A 24,676-nucleotide genomic window follows, 5' to 3' on the forward strand; every position below is an offset into this window, starting at 1 on the left:
AAGGTCTCTTTGCGGTTCGGCCCCCGGAACGGCGTGCTCGCCGACGAGCTCTGGCTGCAAGGAGTAGGAAAAGGGTATCACCATGTCGTGAAGTTGGGACGGAGCCACTAGTAGGGACGTTGACCGGCGCGGCGAAGTGGAGCTCCCCGTGGTTGCGCGCGCGGGGCTAGGGTTTGGCTGCGCGTTCGCTTCTCCCAATCCCCATTCCAGCCTGCCGCCACCACCGTTTGCCGGAACAGCGACGGATTCGTTGCCCGACTGCGCTACCGAAACGGAGGAAGCAGAAACCAATGAGAATTTGGGTGCGTTGTGAGAGGGACTTCGGGGGGAGGCGAAAGACACTGTTGGCCCGGCCTGTTGCGGAGCGGGATCGCGCGCAGAGCACGTAGTGCGACTGGTCGCTTAATAGAGATTGCGTACTCCTTTGCCCTATCTCGTCCGACACTATGGCTGGCCCAGGCCGGTGTCATGCGCTTAAGCTGAATCATGATCCATGGCCACATCGGGTTTCCAAAGGAAGTGAGCCTATGGACTTCATCTGAACGTAAGTTGGGGTAGGCTAGAGTTGAAACCCACCAAGTGCCCCTAGTCCATTGCACCGTCCTCTCAAAAAAAAAAGCAATGCGCCGTGACAGTGTCCAGTTGAAGCATCAACGACCATATCAACACCATACATTGCTGAGCTGATATACAGTGTAATAAAAGGACATGATCACTAAGGTGATGGAAAAAATAAAAAAAAAGTATTGTATATTACTCCATCCATTCCAAATTATAAGACGTTTGGTTTTTCTAAATACATTATTTTTACTATATATCTAGACATAGTATATGTCTAAGTGCATAGCAAAAAGTAATGTATATAGAAAAACCAAAACGCCTTATAATTTGGAACGAAGGAAGTACATGATATTGATAGCAAGCTCTATAGTTCCACGCTGTACAATTGATAGGATGTCCTATTGTGCCTCATAATTGACACTCGCATGGTCCAGATTCAACATTCCAGCAAACTGTGCCTGACCTTGCACCAGGGCACTTGGCTCCAGCCATCGGTCAACCCTAGTAGTTTCAGCTGAATCTTGCACATTCAACTACATTAACTATTTGTGTTTGCGTGTCTAGTTTAAGTCTTAGTGTGATTTAGAGCAGAACATCATTGTCGTCCCCAAGAATTGACAGAGAGAATGGCGCGATTGCGACACTGAATGTTGATGATCCAGCCTTGTTGATGTGCTTCATCTCAAAAGTCACATTCCTACAATCCAAAATGGGTTCAAATTACTTATTCCTATTTTCTAGGTGCAGAAAAAGGCAATGCTAAACATAACAGCAAACTGTTGTTGAAACTTTTTTGCAGAAACTTCTGTAGAGCTACCATTCTCCCATTTGGAGTGCTCAATGGGCACGCAGAAGAGTACTCAAAACCAGTCTTCAGGAAAATGACAGGTTGTTCTACCACCACTCCAACTCCCCCAACACAACAATGATGTCAATCATATTAGCACATCCTTTATGATAACCAAATTAGAGTATCATTACAATAAACACTTGTCGCACCTAGTTTTAAGAACAAAACCAGATACACACCATATATGAGTCCAGAAAGTCAAATCTCACATATAGCTATAAATAAGGGTAATATCAATAGATAATGCTTAATATATAACATACTTAGTATAAAGAATATAACCTTAGACAATAAACAGCGGAAAGACAACTTTAGATTAAGACTCCAATTCCAAAGGGATAACTGACTGGTTGATCACAAGCCAAATTCCTCTAAACTAGCAATCTAGTACCCATCCGGGATTTTTATCCAAATAATTGAGAAAAATACAGCAAGCGTAAGTACATGTCGTACTTAACAAATATAACATGGGGTTCATGAGGCTCAAAAGGCTGACACTGGTTTAACTGTGATTAGCTTTTAATTGTCATAATTTTAGCATAAGAGTAGCAACAAGTTTATCCCAAGCCCATAAACACATGATCAGGTAAACATGAATAATGAATAGCATAAATAGTACTCCCTCCGTTCCTTAATATAAGCCATATAGTTTTTAGCACCAATATTAACGCACGACTTGGGAAAGGATGTGAGACCGAGGAAAAAAAGAAAAATCAGACCATTTTCTCTCTCCTAATCAGATTGCTTCCTAAATCTAAGGGATTGGTTGGGGCATGTGCTATGTACGGTAGGAAGGTTTCTAAACTAATCGGCGTGGGAGCTGATATGTACCTATATTTTGGAATTTTCTTTAGAAATCTATATGGCTTATATTAAGGAACGGAGGGAGTAATCATTAGTGAGCATCTTTCTCATTAGTATCATCAGCGTTCATCATCTATTCTGTAAATGTTCCAAGGCCGCTCGTGACCGTGAACACGGCTGATATACCAGTTTTACACTCTGCAGAGGTTGTACACTTTCACTGTGAGTCGTGATTTACCCTTTCGCCCGAGGTCACGAGCCTCTTAACCCACTACCAAGGAAGGTCGACAGGGTTTACTATGAAGCCTTTCAAAGGTTTGTCTAACAAGTTAGGGCCATTAGATTCATTCGACAAACAGATATAGGACCCCCCTATCGAATGGCATAATTCCATCACAGCTATATACATAAGAGTAGACGTTATCCTATACCCGATTCATTAAGCCATTCTAACGCCAATAAAGGTAACCTCTAACAAGCTAGAAAAGCCAGAGCCATATAGCCCTCACAGTTGTACTGTAAGTCCCAGATGATCACTTATAGATAAGTCCTTAGGGAGAGAAATCTAGAGCACCATAAATAGCCCAATGCTCCAGGCCCCTTGTCCCATGTAGGTAAAAAGCATCTTTTAGTGTTTACTGCATATACCATTAGTCAAGTTACAAGATCATGGTCTTTAATTGAGCGCTAGCATCATACTACCCAATGCAATACCCCATAGGTATCAAGGTACAAGGTAACAAAGTACTAGAAAATCCTTTGTGGCAGTCAAGGTAGACACATACAGCATGAATTAAATGATTAAAGATGTATAGGACAACAAGGAAGGTCACATGCTATACTTGTCTTATACTTAGATCCTTCTTCAAGTCCAAAACTTCAAAGATCTGCTTCTTTATTCACCACGTATAACTCACCGACTGGACAAGATCATAAAGCACAACACAAGCATCCATGCAATCATACACAAAGCAAACAATAGATCTAAATTAGAACAGTACACCAAATATAAGATGAAAAGTTTGTAAAATGAATCTACATCTCACTACGAACACACAGATGCAAAGAGCACGCTAATCAAAGATACAGTTGAAAAGATACAACTACTGAAAGATCTACTCATAAGAGAAAATATAAAACTATATGCTTCACGTGTTTTAACTATATAAAAGATTATATAAATTGAATTAAGTTAAATTTAGATTTGAATCATAAAACTAAAGTAAAACAAATCATATTTTATTTATAAAATCCAGTTGCATAATTATTATTCAAATTAGAGTTTAAACCATGAAATTCTAGAAATAGTGTCTTGATAGACAATGTTACTAACGCGTAGATCTCGTTGCAATGAATCTAGCATAACTTGAACAGGTTAATTCGGAGCTAAAACGAAGAAGATATGAATTAAACAAGATTTCCTTTATTAAAATAATAGATTAAATCTAACCTCGAGTTTTAAAAGCTAAAAATATATCTTACAGTAGTATGCACATGTAGATTATGAAATTACGAACCTAACGCAATTTGAATGGGTCAAATCGGAGTTAAAACAGAGAAGTTATGGCTAAAACAAAATCAGTGGCAAATCTGTAAATAAGTAAAAATGTATTTTGGATCTAAACCGAAGAAACTACGCTTTCCAAAGAAGAAAACATAATCTGAAAAGACGCTATGGACTGCGGGTTAAGATCCGATTTATTGTAAGGGTTTTTTGCAAAAGCGCCAGCGAAGGGGTACGTTCTAATCTGGGCTCTTGATCTCTAGATGGACGGCCAAGAGTGGACAGAGAGAGAAGGGTGTCACTAGCGTAATACCTGGATGGTGGCGCCATGGCCGAACCTCGCCGACGGCGTCGGCTTCGATGTTCCCGGTTACCATAGGGCACTAGAGGACTATGGGGAGCAAGAGAAGCTCGAGGCGAGCGCGATGGAGGGCTCGGAGGGAGCTGCGATTGCACGGTGGCGACCTCGGGCGTGGTTAGGCGGCTTGAAGCTCGCAGTGGTGTGGCTTAGGGCATAGGCGGCTTGGTGAAGGTGGTTGTGGCGCTGGAGGGTGGAGTAGAGAGGCGGCGTCGCTCGGACGGTATTTATGAGGGGTGGGGCTGACTTGGGAGGCACGCCACGAGGCGCGTAGCAGCGACGGACACGAACGACTTCAGCAGAGATGGTGTCCGGCTTGGACACGACGTGAGGAAGAAGGCGGCTCCGACATGTGGGCCGGCACAGTTAGCGAGCAGGAGGAGAGGAGAGACACGCGGCACGGCTGCTGGCTGCGAAGCTGGGCTAGGCTGGGATGGATTGCTGGGCCACGGCTGCGGAAACGGGCCACGGACGCGGAGAAGCAATGGACGGGGTGGCTGGGCCAGCTCGGAGGAAAAGAGAGGGATGGGGAAGAGCTAGGCCTGCACACCAACCTCAGCCCACGCGGGGCGGGGGGGGGGGGGAGAAAACTGGCCTTCGGCCCACAGAGAGGGAGGAGAATTTTCTTCTTTTCTTTGTCGAAATCCTTTTTCTTTTCTTAATTCAAAACAAATTCAAATATGAACCGAATCAAGTATAAATATGATTTAAAATACACTTTTCAATTCAATTCAAAATCAACAATTTTGGTAGGCTTTCAAAAATAAATTTTACAACTTTTTAAATTCCTTTATTTTCTAATTCTCTTTTCTTTCTTTCAAAGCCATTTTTAATTTCATTTGCAAAAGCAATTTCAACCATTTTAAATTTTTAATCAAAACCACTCAACCAAATAAATCAAATACAAGGGCATGTATGCACAAACATGTTGCCAAACTTTATGATGAATTTTAATTTAATGAAAAATTTTATTTTCCTATTTTTTATGTGCACAAAAATTCATAAATAAATCATTTTAAACCTATTTTCTAAAGAGGTAAATTTTGGGGTGTTATAATTCTACCCCCTTAAGATGAATCTTGTCCCTGAGATTCAGAAGACGTTGACTAAGAGATAGGGATACCTCATGTTTGGATTCTTCTTTACTTCCTCGTGTAGTTCCATCTTCTTGATAAGGATCCAATTTACTTTGCATACCCGCTAACCTTACTCCAAGTAACTTGGCAAACTAATTCTAAGATTCTAAAAGATACTCCAAATATTCCTCAAGTAACTCCAATCACTAGACGACCTTTCTTTTTTGTCCATAATATCAATTCTTTTTATTAAAATATTTACCTTACAACGGAACCTTACGAATCCCTTGACCAGAAGGAGAATCTACCACCAATCCTCAAAACATTAATGGTTCCGGTCAGGTTGCATAAACTTGGAATATAATTCTTAGTCCTTGGTGTCACCCAAACCTTCCTAGCACAACTCTCCGTTGCTAAGGACATCGGCCATGACTTTGTTCCTCAAAGTGATAGCAGTTTTCCATGTCATAACCAATTTCATTCCAATGAAGATATCACAAGCTCAAGACCAACTTGGTGAAGATGTCCTGTAGATTCTTGTGATCCCCCTAGATGTCACTCTTACTTCCAAGAAGATATTACTACCATGCTCCACAATGGATAACTCCAGATAACATGTTAGGTAGTTTAACTCACGCTTCCTTAGCTGACTTTATGAACAAGACCCTACCTTTCCTCTCGTGTAAGGACACATCCCACACCTTGACAAGGTATCATAATGGATATAAAGCTCTTGTCCTGATCTGACAAAGCTAATACATATGTTTTACTTCAACCTCTTCTTGAACTCCTTCGAACATTTGCCTGAGGTCTCTTGATCCAAACGAACTTAAAAGCATATCTAGTAGCTCTACGAAAATCTTGATGATCTTGGATAAACTTCCCTTGAACCTTTAATCAAACCTCATTGAGACTTTGAGCTTCTCTCACATCTTTGGGTACCACCATGCTTCCACTGCGCAAACTAGAACGTATGATTCTTCATCTTACAAATTCTTCAACTTGGCTACCCCTTAAGAAAAGATCAATAGGATAGCTTGCACCTCCTTCTAGATGAGCTAACTAATACCAAGACATTATGTCATACCATTGATACTCTCGCGTAGGGGCAAGACAAGAAATCTGAAGTTCCTCGCGAGCAGAAAAATAGCAGTGCAGTAAAATAGTTGTAACTCTCATTCTATTAATCCAATGATATTGTAGCTTGTACCATTGGAAAAATTATAAAACAGTGCACAAGAGAAACTGTTCTAGGTTCCAAACAGCACAGATGCATCGCCTTGTGATTTTCATATCTCCATAACTAAAATAGCTATTAGGCTGATTCTTGTGCTCAGAGAAAGATATTGAAGTCTACTATTGTCCAGAATTTTTTGATGATTTTTGTTCATCGAAGATTAGAGATATAAGCCGAAGAGTGCAAGCTGCTCTAAAAAGACCAGATAGAGGGAACAGAAGAATACCATAACCCACTATTTATTGCACTGGTCCTTATACCTTAGGCCTATAAACTAAATGAAATTGTGGGAACACCCAACAAGATCATTGCAATCATTACAAAGATTTAAAACAATCATAAGCATAATAATGATTCAACAAGCAATAAAGATGCACAATTCAATCATTGACTCAACTTGCAATACTATCGTTTTTATTATATAAAGGGCACAAACTCTTATTACTTAACTAAGGATCTTGGGTAGTCTAGCATGACTTCTTCATTCGTCACTCTCAGCGAATGCTTCTTTCAGGTTGGGTATCACTGACACTTTTTGGTGGCAGTCCGGTAGTGATATGACTCTAGCTACTTCCATGGTGTAATTGTTGATTCTTCTGTGGGCAAGATTTAACATAATGTCCTTCCTACTAGCAATGATAACACTTTCTCTTAGCTGGATTCTTTGTGATGTCATACTCCACAGAATTGTTGCTTAGTGTGTTGTCACTTGCTGACTCTGAAGGTTCATCTTTGTTAGACTTGACCGCTTTTTAGCTCGCTTGATCTTTTGGGGTTGAAACTCCTTATAGGTGATCGTCCACCCATCTATGCATACCTCCTATGGAAAGAGTGGAGTAATCTTAGCTTGAGAAACTTTTGACTCTTTAGAGTCTGAGTTTATTTGACCAGGGATTAGAGCTGGATGTGGCAACGTAGAACTTGAATGTTGATTGCTTCCCAATTCTAGCTCTAATGAGACCGCCTTCCTCTTCTTATCCACATTGTCTTCACAACTTGGGTTCACCTTGACTTCTCTCTTATTAGACTTGTTCTAAAGATAGGGAAAATCATAGTGCTTGCAACATTGACATTGATACTGACCTCTGAGCGTATTACTACCAGCACCTTCATTGGACTTTATTTTCTTCCAAGCTTCTGCCACTTGTCTCTTCACTGGTCCCTTTGGTATGTTGGTTTGACCTTGTGGCAAGCACTATGGAGAACTCCCATGTTGAGTCATTCATTCAAGTACTTGTTGTTGCATAGCTACAAGCTTCTCCTTGTCGAATGTAATCAAAGACAACGTAGCTTGGTCCTCCTGACCTCTGATGCCGGTAGTCTCCTCATTACGACCTGTAACACCTCTGGTGTTTTGACCTAACACTAAAACTTGACATGTCATCACGTGCATTGCAAAGCATTCATAAAGTAGAAAATTTTGAATGCATTCACTAAATAAGCTTTATTTCATAATGCTGTTATTTTATGTGATGGGATTCAAAACCCTAAATAAAGATCATGACCACAAGGGTCAAATTTCATGTGATCATGTGAGACCATGTGTCATTTAACTCAAATAACCCTAATGGGCCATGTTACTGGTCAAAAATCAAAGTTAAAGTCAAAAGGTAAACAAATCAAATTTGAATTCATATTCAAATCATAAAAGTCCTTTTTGCCCCTTTTGTCTAATTCAAAATCCATTTGGAATTTGGGATTGTGACAAAAAGCAAAGTTGAAGATTATTTTATAAGGATCAACTTTGGTATTCAAAGTTTTTCAAGTTTACATATAAAATTTGGAGTAATTTTGAAATGATTCAAATGCTCAAATGCACCCCAAATTCAAATTTCAAAATGGAGGCAGAAATTGAAAATGTTCCTTGAAGCAAAGTTGTAGAGTTTGAAAAGTTGAGCAACTTTCATTTTTGGAGATTTTCAACTTCTTTAGAAAATTTGTGAGTAATTTGCAAAATTAACGCAGTGGCAATTCTATAAATATTTCAAAATTGAAAATCAACCGAGCGCCACCTCTCTGCTTGCCGCCGGCGCCACGCAGTTGTCGCCGCCGACTGATTTGGCCGCTTCCTCACGCATTGACACGCAGCCGGCACCGTGGCGAGCTTAGGCATGAGCTGTCGACGCCGGGCGCGTTCCTCCTGTCTATAAATAGCAGCAACCGCCGCCGTCGTCCTCGTTTTTCCCCTCTGCTCTGCTCCACCGCTAGCTAGCTCCGCCGCTCGCCATAGCCACCATCGAGCCACGTCCGTCGTGCCTAGCTACGCCAACGCGATCGCCTCGGTCTTGCGCTCCTCTTTGGCTTGCTCGTGTTGCTTGGGTTGGCCAGAATCGCCCGGCGCAACGTCTTCTTCCTCGGAGCCGGCCGGAGTACCGCCACCATCGACCTCACGTGGCCACGTCATTCCAGCCCATCTCCGTCTTCACCAAGCACACCGGCATGATCGTGGTGAGCTACTGAACGTGATGCTTGCTTCGCTTTAGACTCTACTGCATCGTTGCCAGGGTTATGCCGTGCGCCGTCGTGCCCGAGCCGCCATGGCCAGCGTGGAGCTTTCTCCGGTGCGCCTTTTGCCATTCTAAGGGCTAGGATGGATTCGTAGGATGGTGTAGATCAATAGGGTGTGGTCTGCCTCGCCGGAGCATCACCGTCGGCGCATTTTGGGCCAGCCAGTGATGGCAGCGCCGCCGTGTCCTATTATGTGTCAATGACAGTGGGGTCAGGTTGTCAGTGAGATAGAAAGAGAAGAACAGGAAGATTTTGATATTTTCTGATTTTGAAAAGTGCTGAATCTTTGGAAATTTGTAGGAAAATAATCATAGCTCCAAAAATTCTAAAAATTTGTGTGTAGCTTCTATACATGCTCTAGTATGGTTTAAAATTTTGAACATGAAATTTGAATAAATTTTTAATGTTCAAAAATTTAGTTCATTAATTGATAAATGCAATTTCCATGATTTTTGTAGGCCACTGTATAATTTCAAAAATTATGAAATTTGTCTTGGTACACTAATTTGTCATGAGGAAGCTTACGTAAAATTTTGAGGTCATTTGGAACAAGTTCATTTTTGGGCTTATTTCCAAATTAATTCAAAAATAAATAAAAGCAAACCCTAAAGTGTTTGATTAGTGTTTGATCTTGTTTTGGTCATGTTTTGTGACTAGTAGGGTTTCAAGCTTAGTTTGGTCAAGTCACATGTGTTATCCTTGACGGTAGATTTACAAGTTGGTTTTGCTGGCTTGCGACTGTACCGTGAAGAACAGTTGTATTCAAAGTGTTGTTATATTTCATGTACCATGACGGCATCATGTTTACATTACCATCATGTTAAAGCATATGTTATCATTTTGTGTAGAATCCGAGAGTGAAACGATTCTAGTTGAGCAAGTTCTAGAAGAATCCCCGGTTGTCACGGGATTCGATAATTGTGGTACTGATCCGGAACATGAGATCATCAATGAAGGCAAGCTTCAGTTTATGCATTAAGCCCTTACCTTGTTTACTTTGAAAAGTTTATCACCTATGTTACCTATTGCATTAAGTTGATTATTTCAAATGTTTCCTACTTGATGCATTGCCTACCTTGTTAATTGTTTACCATCCTTGAAGATGATTTCATTTACAAAGGCGTAGAATGCTTAGTATGCTTTATGGTAGGCTTTTAAAGTAAAAAGTTTCGATACAATCAAAGATGGCATACTGGCCAAAGAAAGAAAGAAGATAGAATGAATTAGAGACTAGTCAGGTAACTTATCTTGAATCTTGGATATTGTTGTCAACTATGTCGCTTAAAGGCCACTCATTGTGGATCTTCTGAACAAGACACTTTGTAGTACTGGTCACATACTCTGGTAAGCCTACTTCGGCTAATCCGATACTAAGACGAATGCCCACGCACTGGGAGTGGAGAGATGGCGGGAGTAGCATGTACCCTCATGGCTGGAATGTGGCCGGATTTGAGGTGTGCTGTGCTCTTGGGTGGTGTGGAGACGGCTTAGTATAGGAGGACCCGGTAGCAAGGTTGATGTATGCAAGATTAAGTTCTACATATGTCGTGTGATAAGGAATCCATAGCTGGGACTTGAATCAATTCGAATTGCTGGTGCTCTACGGATATGGAGACTCGATTCATTACAGAAGCAATGTAGGACTGGTGAATTACTAAAACTTAAGAAAAGGAATGGAATGAGAAGGAATGGAACATGGGATATGAACACTTAGTATGAGATAATGAACCAAGAAGACTTAGGGGTAAAACTTGAAAATAGGATCAAGAATAGTAAGCTTTTGGCAAAGAACTTTTGAATCTTGCTACATCCTTACCTTGCCCCAACACCTGCATCTCTAAAAGTCTTACACCCCATTTACATCGGGTTAGTCTTGTTGAGTACTTTTGTACTCAGGGTTTGTTAACCCTTGTTGCAGGTGAGTCACATGCGCAGGCTTGTATTGGTCCCTGCTGTATGTCTGTGTTTGAAGTCAATGACGATGAGGAGTGATGAATGGCCTTTGGACAAGGCACTAGTTTGTATGATAAATAATGTTAATGTAATATTATCCCGCTACTATGGTTGTATGACACTTATGGTATTGTAAGTTTGAAAACAACTGGTTTGTAAACTATGTTATCTTAAGACTTCCACTATCTTTTAATCTAATGTATATATTTGAATAAACTATTGTAATCTGCAATGTTTGTGATTGGGATCCTGTTTGAAAAGAGAATCGTGGATGATTTGGGTTTCCCAAGGACACCCGATAGACCTGTTGAGTTGTTGGGAACTCGTGTACGCTATCCGAGGTCTGTCAAGACAATGATAGGTGCATGTGGGCCCAATTTCATAGGAGGTTCTGCCATAGCTAGTATCAAAGCAGTTCCCATCTAAGATCATTGTTGGTTACTTTGGAAAACCTTCAAATTGATTTGGATCAAAGAAAATAAACTTGATATTTTAAAGTTCAAATTTCTTTCTTCTTATCTTTGATCTAGACTCAATCCTATCTTATTTGAAAGTTCATGGTGGATAATATGATTAGGTTTGTCCTATGTATTAAAAATCTAGTACTTATGATTATATAAATCTTTTGTACCTAGATTCATAAAATCAATTCATGCATCATGCTTGAACACCTTGCATAATAATTCCCCTTAAGAAGTGGTTGGGTAAGTAATGTCAATCCCATTCTTGCTAACCTCCATTATCCTCAAGCTATTCTTATAGTCCTACCTTAAATCCTATAGGCTATGGCTAAGACCAAGGTAACCGCACGCAAGTCCACCGGACCTCATGGAGTCCCTCGTCACCAGTTGGCACCAAGAAACCATGAGCTTGGTGAAGGAAGTTCCAAGAACCTAGAAGTTGAAGGAGCTTCAAGCAACCCCGCCAACATCGAGAACCTGACTAAGGAGCTCAACACTCTTCGTCGAGCTCATGCCAAAGATCAAGAAGAGCTGGTGGAAATGCAAAGGGGCATCACCATGACCATGGAGCTGTGGAATGAAGCCTGGACACGAGAGGATGCGGCCAATGAACGCGTCCATGAGTTGGAGTTCTATGTAGAAGACCTGGAGATGGACAATGCCATTCTTCATGAGAATGTCCACATGTTGTATGCTCAACTTCATCCACCTCATGGGGATGGTGAAGTTATAGATGAAGAAATGATTGTATATCTAGGAGAAGTCGAAAATGAAGAAGAGGAGGAGGATCCTGAGGAGTTAGTGTACTTCTCAGATGAAGATGAGGTTTCGTCCGATATGGGCACGGATGCCGCTGACTGAGAGCTCGGAGTAGTAGTAATTCCTTTACTGCTTTCCTAGTAAACCAGGGTTGTCTTGTGGGATACAAGACATGTAATTAAATAAGTAACCCATTGTAGCATGATATCTTCCATATATCCCAGTTAAAGAAGTGTCTTCAAGTACCTGACCAAGTGATCGACTTTGGTGATGTAGAACTAGAACCTGATTTGACTTATGCCAAGTACCCCATTAGAGTCTTAGATTAGAAAGATCGAGTTACTCGAAGACATACAATTAAGTTCTACAAAGTACAATGGAATCAACACACTGAAGATGAAGCTACTTGGGAGTCCGAGGATTACTTAGAAGAAAACTTTCCTGACTTCTTCACTTCTATTTAGTTGCAATACCTTGTCTATATTGTAACTTGTCTCGTTTGTCAACAGAATGGAAAATCCCCTCACTAGCCTTTTGAATAAAGTTATGATGTGTTAGCTTGACACATTTCCTTTTCCATTACTTAGCCTTAAGTTTTAAATCTCGGGACGAGATTTCTTTAAGGGGGAAGGGTTGTAACACCTCTGGTGTTTTGACCTAACACTAAAACTTGACATGTCATCATGTGCATTGCAAAGCATTCATAAAGTAGAAAATTTTGAATGCATTCACTAAATAAGCTTTATTTCATAATGCTTTTATTTTATGTGATGGGATTCAAAACCCTAAATAAAGATCATGACCACAAGGGTCAAATTTCAAGTGATCATGTGAGGCCATGTGTCATTTGACTCAAATAACCCTAATGGGCCATGTTACTGGTCAAAAATCAAAGTTAAAGTCAAAAGGTAAACAAATCAAATTTGAATTCATATTCAAATCATAAAAGAACTTTTTGCCCCTTTTGTCTAATTCAAAATCCATTTTGAATTTGGGGTTGTGACAAAAAGCAAAGTTGAAGATTATTTTATAAGGATCAACTTTGGTATTCAAAGTTTTTCAAGTTTACATATAAAATTTGGAGTAATTTTGAAATGATTCAAATGCTCAAATGCACCCCAAATTCAAATTTCAAAATGGAGGTAGAATTTGAAAATGTTCCTTGAAGCAAAGTTGTAGAGTTTGAAAAGTTGAGCAACTTTCATTTTTGGAGATTTTCAACTTCTTTAGAAAATTTGTGAGTAATTTGCAAAATTAACACAGTGGCAATTCTGTAAATATTTCAAAATTGAAAATCAACCGAGCGCCACCTCTCTGCTTGCCGCCAGCGCCACGCAGTTGTCGCCGCCGACTGATTTGTGCCACTTCCTCGCGCATTGACTCGCAGCAGGCACCGTGGCGAGCTCGGGCGTGAGCTATCGACGCCGGGCGCGTTCCTCCCGTCTATAAATAGCAACAACCACCGCCGTCGTCCCTGTTTTTCCCCTCTGCTCTGCTCCATCGCCAGCTAGCTCCACCGCTCGCCGTAGCCACCGTCGAGCCGCGTCTATCGTGCCTAGCTACGCCAACGCGATCGCCTCGGTCTTGCGCTCCTCTTTGGCTTGCTCACGTTGCTTGGGTTGGCCGGAATCGCCCGGCGCAACGTCTTCTTCCTCGGAGCTGGCCGAAGTACCGCCACCATCAACCTCACGTGGCCACGTCATTCTAGCCCATCTCCGTCTTCACCAAGCACACCGGCGTGATCGTGGTGAGCTACTGAACGTGATGCTTGCTTCACTTTAGAATCTACTGCATCATTGCCGGGGTTACGCCGTGCGCCGTCGTGCCTGAGCCGCCATGGCCGGCGTGGAGCTTTCTCCGGTGCGCCTTCTGCCGTTCTAAGGGCTGGGATGGATTCGTAGGATGGTGTAGATCAATTGGGTGCGGTCTGCCTCGCCGGAGTGTCACCGTCAGTGCATTTTGGGCCGGCCAGTGATGGCAGCACCGTCGTGTCTTGTTATGTGTCACTAACGAGTGGGGTCGGGTTGTCAGTGAGACAGAAAGAGAAGAACAGGAAGATTTTGATATTTTCTGATTTTGAATAGTGCTGAATCTTTGGAAATTTGTAGGAAAATAATCATAGCTCCAAAAATTTTGAAAATTTGTGTGTACCTTCTGTACATGCTCTAGTATGGTGTAAAATTTTGAAACTTGAAATTTGAATAAATTTTTAATGTTCAAAAATTTAGTCCATTAATTGATAAATGTAATTTCCATGATTTTTGTAGGCCACTGTATAATTCCAAAAATTATGAAATTTGTTTTGGTACACTAATTTGTCATGAGGAAGCTTATGTAAAATTCTGAGGTCATTTGGAATAAATTTATTTTTGGGCTTATTTCCAAATTAATTCAAAAATAAATAAAAGCAAACCCTAAAGTGTTTGATTAGTGTTTGATCTTGTTTTGGTCATGTTTTGTGACTAGTAGGGTTTCAATCTTAGTTTGGTCAAGTCACATGTGTGATCCTTGATGGTAGATTTACAAGTTGGTTTTGCTGGCTTGCGACTATACCGTGAAGAACAGTTGTATTCAAAGTGTTGTTATATTTCATATACCATGACGGCATCATGTTTACATTACCATCATGTTAAAGCATATGTTATCATTTCGTGTAGAATCCGAGAGTGAAACAATTCTAGTTGAGCAAATTCTAGAAGAATCCTCGCTTGTCGCAGGATTCGATAATTGTGGTACTGATCTGGAACCTGAGATCATCAACGAAGGCAAGCTTCGGTTTATGCATTAAACCCTTACCTTGTTTACTTTGAAAAGTTTATCACCTATGTTACCTATTGCATTAAGTTGATTATTTCAAATGTTTCCTACTTGATGCATTGCCTACCTTGTTAATTGTTTACCATCCTTAAAGATAATTTCATTTACAAAGACATAGAATGCTTAGTATGCTTTATGGTAGGCTTTTAAAGTAAAAAGTTTTGATACAATCAAAGATGGCATACTAGCCAAAGAAAGAAAGAAGGTAGAATGAACTAGAGACTAGTCGGGTAACTTATCTTGAATCTTGGGTAATGTTGTCGACTATATCGCTTAAAGGCCACTCATTGTGGATCTTCTGAACGAGACACTTTGTAGTACTGGTCACATACTCTGGTAAGCCTACTTCGGCTAATCCGATACTAAGATGAATGCCCATGCACTAAGAGTGGAGAGATGGCAGGAGTAGCATGTACCCTCGTGGCTGGAATGTGGCCAGATTTAAGGTGTGCTGTGCTCTCGGGTGGCGTGGAGACAGCTTTGTATAGGAGGACCCGGTAGCGAGGTTGATGTATGCAAGATTAAGTTCTACATATGTCGTGTGATAAGGAATCCCCAGCTGGGACTTGAATCAATTCGAATTGCTGGTGCTCCACGGATATGGAGACTCGATTCATTACAGAAGCAATGTAGGACTGGTGAATTACTAAAACTTGAGAAAAGGAATGGAATGAGAAGGAATGGAACATGGGATATGAACACTTAGTATGAGATAATGAACCAAGAAGACTTAGGGGTAAAACTTGAAAATAGGATCAAGAATAGTAAGCTTTTGGCAAAGAACTTTTGAATCTTGCTACATCCTTACCTTGCCCCAACACCTGCATCTCTAAAAGTCTTACACCCCGTTTACGTTGGGTTAGTCTTGTTGAGTACTTTTGTACTCAGCGTTTGTTAACCCTTGTTGTAGGTGAGTCACATGCGCAGGCTTGTTTTGGTCCCTGCTGCATGTCTGTGTTTGAAGTCAATGACGATGAGGAGTGATGAATGGCCTTTGGACAAGGCACTAGTTTGTATGATAAATAATGTTAATGTAATATTATCCCACTACTATGGTTGTATGACACTTATGGTATTGTAAGTTTGAAAACAACTGGTTTGTAAACTATGTTATCTTAAGACTTCCGCTATCTTTTACTCTGATGTATATATTTGAATAAACTGTTGTAATCTGGAATGTCTGTGATTGGGATCCTGTTTGAAAAGAGAATTGTGGATGATTCGGGTTTCCCAAGGACACCCGACAGACCTATTGAGTTGTTGGGAACTCATGTACGCTATCCGAGGTCTGTCAAGACAACGATAGGTGCATGTGGGCCCAATTTCTTAGGAGGTTCTGCCATAGCTGGTATCAAAGCAGTTCCCATCTAAGATCATTGTTGGTTACTTTGGAAAACCTTCAAATTGATTTGGATCAAAGAAAATAAACTTGATATTTTAAAGTTCAAATTTCTTTCTTCTTATGTTTGATCTAGACTCAATCCTATCTTATTTGAAAGTTCGTGGTGGATAATATGATTAGGTTTGTCCTATGTATTAAAAATCTAGTACTTATGATTATATAAATCTTTTTGTACCTAGATTCATAAGATCGATTCATGCATCATGCTTGAACACCTTGCATAATAATTCCCCTTAAGAAGTGGTTGGGTAAGTAATGTCAATCCCATTCTTGCTAACCTCCATTATCCTCAAGCTATTCTTATAGTCCTACCTTAAATCCTATAGGCTATGGCTAAGACCAAGGTAACCGCACACAAGTCCACCGGACCTCATGGAGTCCCTCATCACCAGTTGGCACCAATAAACCATGAGCTTGGTGAAGGAAGTTCCAAGAACCTAGAAGTTGAAGGAGCTTCAAGCAACCCCGCCAACATCAAGAACCTGACCAAGGAGCTCAACACTCTTCGTTGAGCTCATGCCAAAGATCAAGAAGAGCTGGCGGAAATGCAAAGGGGCATCACCATGACCATGGAGCTATGGAATGAAGCCTGGACATGAGAGGATGTGGCCAATGAACGCATCCATGAGTTGAAGTTCTACGTAGAAGACCTGGAGATGGACAATGCCATTCTTCATGAGAATGTCCACATGTTGTACGCTCAACTTCATCCACCTCATGAGGATGGTGAAGTTATAGATGAAGAAATGATTGTAGATCTAGGAGAAGTCGAAAATGAAGAAGAGGAGGAGGATCCTGAGGAGTTAGTGTACTTCTCAGATGAAGATGAGGTTTCGTCCGATACGACCCATCTATTTAGATGAAGAGAGAAGATTCAGAATAGAGATAAGGTTTTCATAACAGAACAGAGGCCAAAGTGAGCATAACTTTTCATAAATAATAAGGTTAGAGAGAAAACAAGAACTAAGTAAAGATGAAAGCATGCTAAAATTTCCAATTCTATCTAGGCTTGCGTCCTATAGTCAGCATTGCTTTGATACCACTTTGTCGCACCTAATTTCAAGAACAAAACCTGATACACACCATATGTGAGCCTGGGATGTGAAATCTCACATATAGCTACAAATAAGGGTAATATCAACAGACAATGCTCAATATAATATACTTAGTATAAAGAATATAACCTTAGACAGCAAACAGCAAAAGACAACTCCAATCTTCGGATGAAGACTCCAATTCCATAGGGACAACTGACTGGTTGATCATAAGCCTAATTCCTCCAAACTAGCAATCTGGTACCCATTCAGGATTTTTATCCAAATAATTGAGAAAAATAAAGCAAGCATAAGTACATGTCGTACTCAACAAATATAACATGGGGTTCATGAGGCTCAAAAGGCTGACACTGGTTTAACTGCGATTAGCTTTTAATTGTCACAATTTTAGCATAAGAGTAGCAACAAGTTTATCCCAAGCCCATAAACACATGATCAGGTAAACATGAATAATGAATAGCATAAACAGTAATCATTAGTGAGCATCTTTATCATCAGTATTATCAGCGTTCATCATCTATTCCGTAAATGTTCCAAGGTCGTTCGTGACCGTGAGCATGACTAATATACTAGTTTTACACTCTGTAAAGGTTGTACACTTTCACTATGAGTCATGATTTACCCTTTCGCCCAAGGTCACGAGCCTCTTAATCCACTACCAAGGAAGGTCGGCATGGTTCACTATGAAGCCTTGCAAAGGTTCCTCTGATAAGTTAGGGCCATTAGATTCACTTGGCAAACAGATATAGGAACCCCCCTATTGAATGGCACAATTCCATCATGGCTATACACATAAGAGTAGAGGTTGTCCTATACCTAATTCGTCAAGCCATTCTTATATCAATAAAGGTAACCTCTAACAAGCTAGAAAAGGTCCTCATACTGAGCTAAAGCCAGAGCCATATAGCCCTCATAGTTGTACTGTAAGTCCTGGATGATCACTTACAGATAAGTCCTTAGGGAGAGGAATCTAGAGCACCATAAATAGCCCAATGCTCTATCCCCCTTGTTCCATGTTGCTAAAAAGCATCTTTTAGTGTTTATTGCAAATACCATTAGTCAAGTTACAAGATCATGGTCTTTAATTAAGCGCTAGCATTATACTACCCAATGCAATACCCCATAGGTATCAAGGTACAAGGTAACAAAGTACTAGAAAATCCTTAGTGGTAGTCAAGGTAGAAACATGTAGCATGAATTAAATGATTAAAGGAGTATATGACAATAAGGAAGATCCCATGCTATACTTGCCTTATACTTAGATACCTCTTCAAGTCCAAAACATCAAAGATTTGCTTCTTGATTCACCATGTATAACTCACCAACTGGACAAGATCATAAAGCACCACACAAGCATCCATGCAATCATATACGAAGCAAACAATAGATCTTAATTAGAATAGTACACCAAACATAATATGAAAAGTTTGTAAAACGAATCTACGTCTCACTACGAACACACAGATGCGAAGAGCACGCTAATCAGAGCTACGGTTGAAAAGATACAACTACCGAAAGATCTACTCATAAGAGAAAATATAAAACTATAAGCTTCATGTGTTTTAACTATATAAAAGATTAAATAAATTGAATTAAGTCAAATTTAGATTTGAATCATAAAACTAAAGTAAAACAAATTATATTTTATTTATAAAATCCAGTTGCATAATTATTCTTCAAATTAGAGTTTAAACCATGAAATTCTAGAAATAGTGTCATGATAGACATTGTTACTAACACGTAGATCTCATTGCAATGAATCTGCACAACTTGAACAGGTCAATTCGAAGCTAAAACATAGAAGATATGAATTAAACAAGATTTTCTTTATTAAAATAATAGATTAAATCTAACCTCAAGTTTTAAAAGCTAAAAATATATCTAACAGTTGTATGAACATGTAGATTATGAAATTACGAACCTAACGCAATTGGAATGGGTCCAATCAGAGTTAAAACGGAGAAGTTATGGCTAAAACAAAATCAGTGGCAAATCTGTAAATAAGTGAAAACATATTTTGGATCTAAACCAAGGAAACTACACTTTCCAAAGAAGAAAATGTAATATGAAAATATGCTATGGACTGCGGGTTAAGATCCGATTAATTGTAAGGGGATTTTTGCAAAAGTGCCAGCGAAGGGGTACATTCTAATCTGGGCTCTTGATCTCTAGATGGACGGGCGAGAGTGGAGAGAGAGAGAGATGGGGGTCACCGGCGTAATACCTAGATGGCGGCGCCATGGTTGGATCTCGCCGCCGGTGGTGGCTTTGATGTTCCCAGTCGACACAAGGCACAGGAGGACCATGCGGAGCAAGAGAAGCTCGGGGCGAGCGCGATGGAGGGCTCGGAGGGAGCTACGATGGCATGGTGGCAACCTCGGGCGTGGTTAGGCGGCTTGAAGCTCGCGACGGCACGGCTTAGGGCACAGGCAGCTCGGTGAAGGTGGTTGTGGCACTGCAGGGTGAAGTAGGGAGGCGGTGTGGCTTGGGCGGTATTTATGAGGGGTGGGGCTGACTTGGGAGGCACGCCACGAGGCGCTTAGTAGCGACAGACACGAACGTCATCAACAGAGATGGTGCCCGGCTTGGACACGACGCGAGGAAGAAGGCGACTCTGACATGTGGGCCAGCACGGTCAGTGAGCGGGAGGAGAGGAGAGACGCGCGGCACGGCTACTGGCTGCGAAGCTAGGTCAGGCTAGGATGGTTTGCTGGGCCGCGGGTGCAAAAATGGGCCACGGGCGCGGAGAAGCAAACGGAAGGGGTGGCTGGGCCAGCGTGGAGGAAAAGAGAGGGATGGGGAAGAGCTGGGCCTGCACGCAAACCTCGGCCCATGTGGGGAAAAAAAGAAAACTGGCCTTCGGCCCAGAGAGAGGGAGGAGAATTTTCTTCTTTTCTTTTTCCAAATCCTTTTCTTTTCTTAATTCAAAACAAATTCAAATATGAACCGAATCAAGTATAAATATGATTTAAAATACACTTTTCAATTCAATTCAAAATGAACAATTTTGGTAGGCTTTCAAAAATAAATTTTACAACTTTTTAAATTCCTTTATTTTCTAATTCTCTTTTCTTTCTTTCAAAGCCATTTTTAATTTCATTTGCAAAAGCAATTTCAACCATTTTAATTTTTAATCAAAACCACTCAACCAAATAAATCAAATGCAAGAGCATGTATACAAAAACATGTTGCTAAACCTGATGATGAATTTTAATTTTTAATCAAAACCACTCAACCAAATAAATCAAATGCAAGAGCATGTATACACAAACATGTTGCTAAACCTTATGATGAATTTTAATTTATTGAAGAATTTTATTTTCCTATATTTTATGTGCACAAAAATTCACAAATAAATTATTTTAAACCTATTTTCAAAAGAGGCAAATTTTGGGGTGTTACAACACTAACCAGATATTTTTCATCCTTCCATTTCCATCTGTAACTTTTAGAATGCGAATAGCCTAGAATGTCATAAGTCTAGAATAAAGAGTCCCATCGTATGAAGAGTTATGTAATCCATATGAAGAGACATGTAATCACTTATATAAACTACTGATCAATGAATGGAAAGTGCTAAGCCAGTTTCTATCAATTCTATCATGGTATCAACCTATTAATGATCCTAACTCCTCCCCTTCCCTGTCTCCTTCCCTACCCAACGCTCGCTGCTCCTCCTTGCTGGGTCATCCCTCCTTCCTCCTCCATGGCAGACGATGATGCCTAGGCTGCCGTCGCCATGGCTGTAGCTATCATCGCTGCCCTACCTCTTCCCAACCCCAGCCCAAGCTTGGCTTCGGTGCTTGTCATGATCAATGTCAAAACTCATATCCCCTTCACCCTTGAACTCGATCCACCAAATTACTCCACCTGGTGTGAACTATTCCCCACCCTTGCTGGTAAATTTGTTGTGCTATCCCATATCAATGGCACACTAGCACCCAAAGATCTCGATGCTCATGGTTGGCGATTGATTGCTCAATCCACTCTCTAATCTATTTGTCGTCGTCACCCCATGTGATGCACCTCATCATGGAGAGCGGTGCCTCTGCCCACATCATCTGGACCAAGGCGGCCAACCTCTTCCTCGACAACAAGGCATCTCGTGCCATGACACTTGAAGCCAAGTTTCGCTCTATGTCATAGGGCGACTTGCCAGTTCTTGAGTATGCTTAGTGGCTCAAGGACCTTGTTGATGGGCTTGCAGATTTGGAATAGCCTGTCAACGATTCTACACTACTGCTCGCCCTCCTCCGTGGCATCAATGAGTCCCTTCATGGCATGGCTTCCATACTGAACACAAAGACTCCACTGCCCTCGTTCCTCGAGGCCTAGTCGCTTCTTGCCCTAGAAGAGTCCGAGCTCCCGACGTCCTCTTTGGTTGATACCTTCACTGCGCCTAGGAGTGCCCCTGTGCCTCCTCATGCTACTGTGCTGGTGCCTGCGACGTTCGATGCAACCCTAGCGCCACTGGTGCCAAGTCCTCCATCGCGTCCTTGGAGGTGTGGCAAGGGCAAAGGAAGGGGCTACAACAATTGGCATGCTCCCCGTCCATGGTCCAACCAGTGGAGTGGCCAATTCCAAATGTGGCCTATGCCTGGCCAAGGAATTTTGGGTGCTAGGCTGGGCTCTGGGATGTTCCAGCAACAATTGTGTCCATCGCCAACCCACGTGCATATTGCTACTCCTCCCTAGCCTGGCTACCCCTACGATGCCTACACTTACGGCACCTACGGCATTCCTTCGGGTGCTACCCCTGCTGATCCGATGGCGTCCTAGAACTAGGCCGCCTTGGCCAACGCCTTCAACACTATGACACTACAGCAGCCCGATGCTACTTGGTTCATGGACTCCGGTGTGTCTTCATACCTTTCATCATCATCTGCTATTCTCTCTTCCATCAACCCCTTACTTCCTTCCAATTCCAACATCATTGTCGGTAATGGTACTCGTTTACCTATCACCTGTTCTGGTCACACTTTGTTTCCTAGCTGCAACTGCCCTCTACATCTCTCCAATGTCCTTGTTTCTCCCCGCCTCATCACAAATCTTGTTTCTGTGCATAAATTTACTAAAGATAATTCTTGTTCCATCGAATTTGACCCATTTGGTTTATCTATGAAGGATCTCCAAACCAAGATAGTGCTCCACCGATGTGATAGTTCTAGAGACCTTTACCCACTCATTTCGATGTCCACAACCCATCCTAGAGTCTTGCTTGCAGCCATGGAGACTACCTAGCACCGGCAGTTGGGGCATCCCGGCGTCCAAGTCCTCTCACACTTGCGCTCCAATAAATCTATTTATGGTACTCCTAGTAATAATGACACCTCTTTGTGCCATGCATGTTAGCTGGGTCATCATACTCATTTGCCCTTCTCCAACTCATTGTCAAGGGCTTCAAAACCTTTTGAGTTGATTCACTATGACTTGTGGACGTCTCCTATCATGAGCATATCTAGTTTTAAATACTATCTTGTGTGCTTGGATGATTTCACTCATTATTTATGGACCTTTCCTCTCAAATTGAAATGTGAAACTTTCACAACTCTACGCAATTTTTATAGCTATGTGCTCACTCATTTCAATTGCCGTATACAATTTGTTCAAAGCAACAATGATCGCGAATACGACAACAATGCAGCTCGCTCCTTCTTCCTTGAACAAGGCAATCATCTTCACCTTTCTTGCCCCCATACATCCTACAAAATGGCAAGGCCGAACGCGTCATTCGGTCCACCAACAACATCATGCACACCTTGCTTTTTCAAACATCTATGCCTCCTGCCTATTGGATCGAATCCCTTCACACCGCCACTCATCTTTTCAATCTACACCCCACTAAAACTCTTCAAAATCAAACTCCTCATCAAATTCTATTTGGCACACCTCCAACTTATGACCACCTCAGCGTGTTTGGATGCCGTTGTTATCCTAACTTATCAGCCACCATGCCTCATAAACTTGCCCTACAATCTACCAAATGTGTCCTACTTGGGTTCCCGAAGAGCCACAAAGGCTATCGTTGCCTTAACCTCTCTACAAATCATGTCATCATCTCTCATCACATGCTCTTTGACGAAGACCACTTCCCTTTTGCTCGCCACTCACCGGAACCTTTGAATGTCTATGACTTTTTGGATGACACAGATATTGATTAGGAGGTGCCAAGTATTTTTCCATGGTGGCATCAGGTTCCACTGGCCCTTCAGCGACCACATTGGGTGCCAGTGCTGCTACATCTCCTAGTGGCATGGCTTCTCATCCTCCGGCACCGACAGTGGCACCCACCCCTGGCACTGAACCTCAACAACAGCCGGGGATGGGTGGGGCATCCACAGGAGCTAATTCGCACCAAGGCAAGGTGCATGCTCCTATAGCTGGTATGGGACGCCACATTGGACAAGGCGCACTACTATGGCTTGGGCACCCTGGCAACACTCAGGTGCCACCCTTTGTGACAGGTGCTCTCTATTGGCCACCGATTACACAAGTGTACACGCGATGTCAACAACCACTTTCTACACCAATGATGCCCTTCGGATCTATAGTAGCAGTAGCTCCAGCGCCCACAACAGCTACAGTCAGTGCCCATAGCAGCTGCAACGCCCTCAACAGTGGCAGCGCTATCTGGCTCCACCTCGACTGTCATACCGGCTGCTCTACGCTCCTCTCAAGTGCTCATTGTTCCTATTCCTCCCATTACTAATCAGCATGCCATGCAAACCAAGGGCAAGTCCGGCATCAGTCAACCGTGACAAATTTTCAACTTGTCTACGGTTTCATCTACAGCTTCTATAGATATGAGCCCACTCCCAAAAACATATCGAGGTGTGCTCTTAGATCCAAATTGGAAGCATGCTATGGAGGAAGAATATGGTGCTCTTCTTGCAAATCAAACATGGGACCTTGTACCACCACCACCACGTGCTAATATAGTTTCTAGCGAATGGCTTTATCGCCATAAGCACAATGCTGATGGATCTTTTGCCCAGTACAAGGCTCGTTGGGTCGTCCTTTGATTTTCTCAGCAGCACGGTATTGACTATGATGAAACCTTCAGCCCGGTAGTCAAGCTCGCAACTATTCATACGGTATTATCTCTCAACATCTCTAGTGATTGGCCTATTCATCATTTGGATGTTAAAAATGCATTTTTACATGGCACTCTCAATGAAACTGTCTACTGCCAACAACCTCCTGGGTTTGTTGACCCAACGTGTCCTAACTATGTGTGCAAGCTTAACAAAGCTCTCTATGGCCTCAAACAGGCCCCGTGGGCTTGGTACATCCGCTTCCAAGCATTCATCACCTCAGTTGGTTTCTGGGCT

The 24,676-nt window shown here is 41.7% G+C and overlaps 1 protein-coding gene across 1 annotated transcript in view; it reads right to left on the reverse strand.

Annotated features, from left to right (window-relative positions):
- Positions 1 to 1,143: 1,143 nt before the first annotated feature.
- Positions 1,144 to 24,676, reverse strand: part of LOC136514854 (uncharacterized) — a 50,069-nt gene continuing 26,536 nt past the window's right edge. The window contains exons 5-7 of the mRNA XM_066508559.1: positions 20,758 to 20,792; positions 1,365 to 1,476; positions 1,144 to 1,258 (exon numbers count right to left, since the gene is read on the reverse strand). Coding sequence (XP_066364656.1) covers positions 1,144 to 1,258; positions 1,365 to 1,476; positions 20,758 to 20,792 — 262 coding nt within the window. The remainder of the gene's footprint in view (positions 1,259 to 1,364; positions 1,477 to 20,757; positions 20,793 to 24,676) is intronic.

This window comes from Miscanthus floridulus, chromosome 17 (assembly GCF_019320115.1).
Source record: "Miscanthus floridulus cultivar M001 chromosome 17, ASM1932011v1, whole genome shotgun sequence".
Taxonomy (NCBI): Eukaryota; Viridiplantae; Streptophyta; class Magnoliopsida; order Poales; family Poaceae; genus Miscanthus; species Miscanthus floridulus.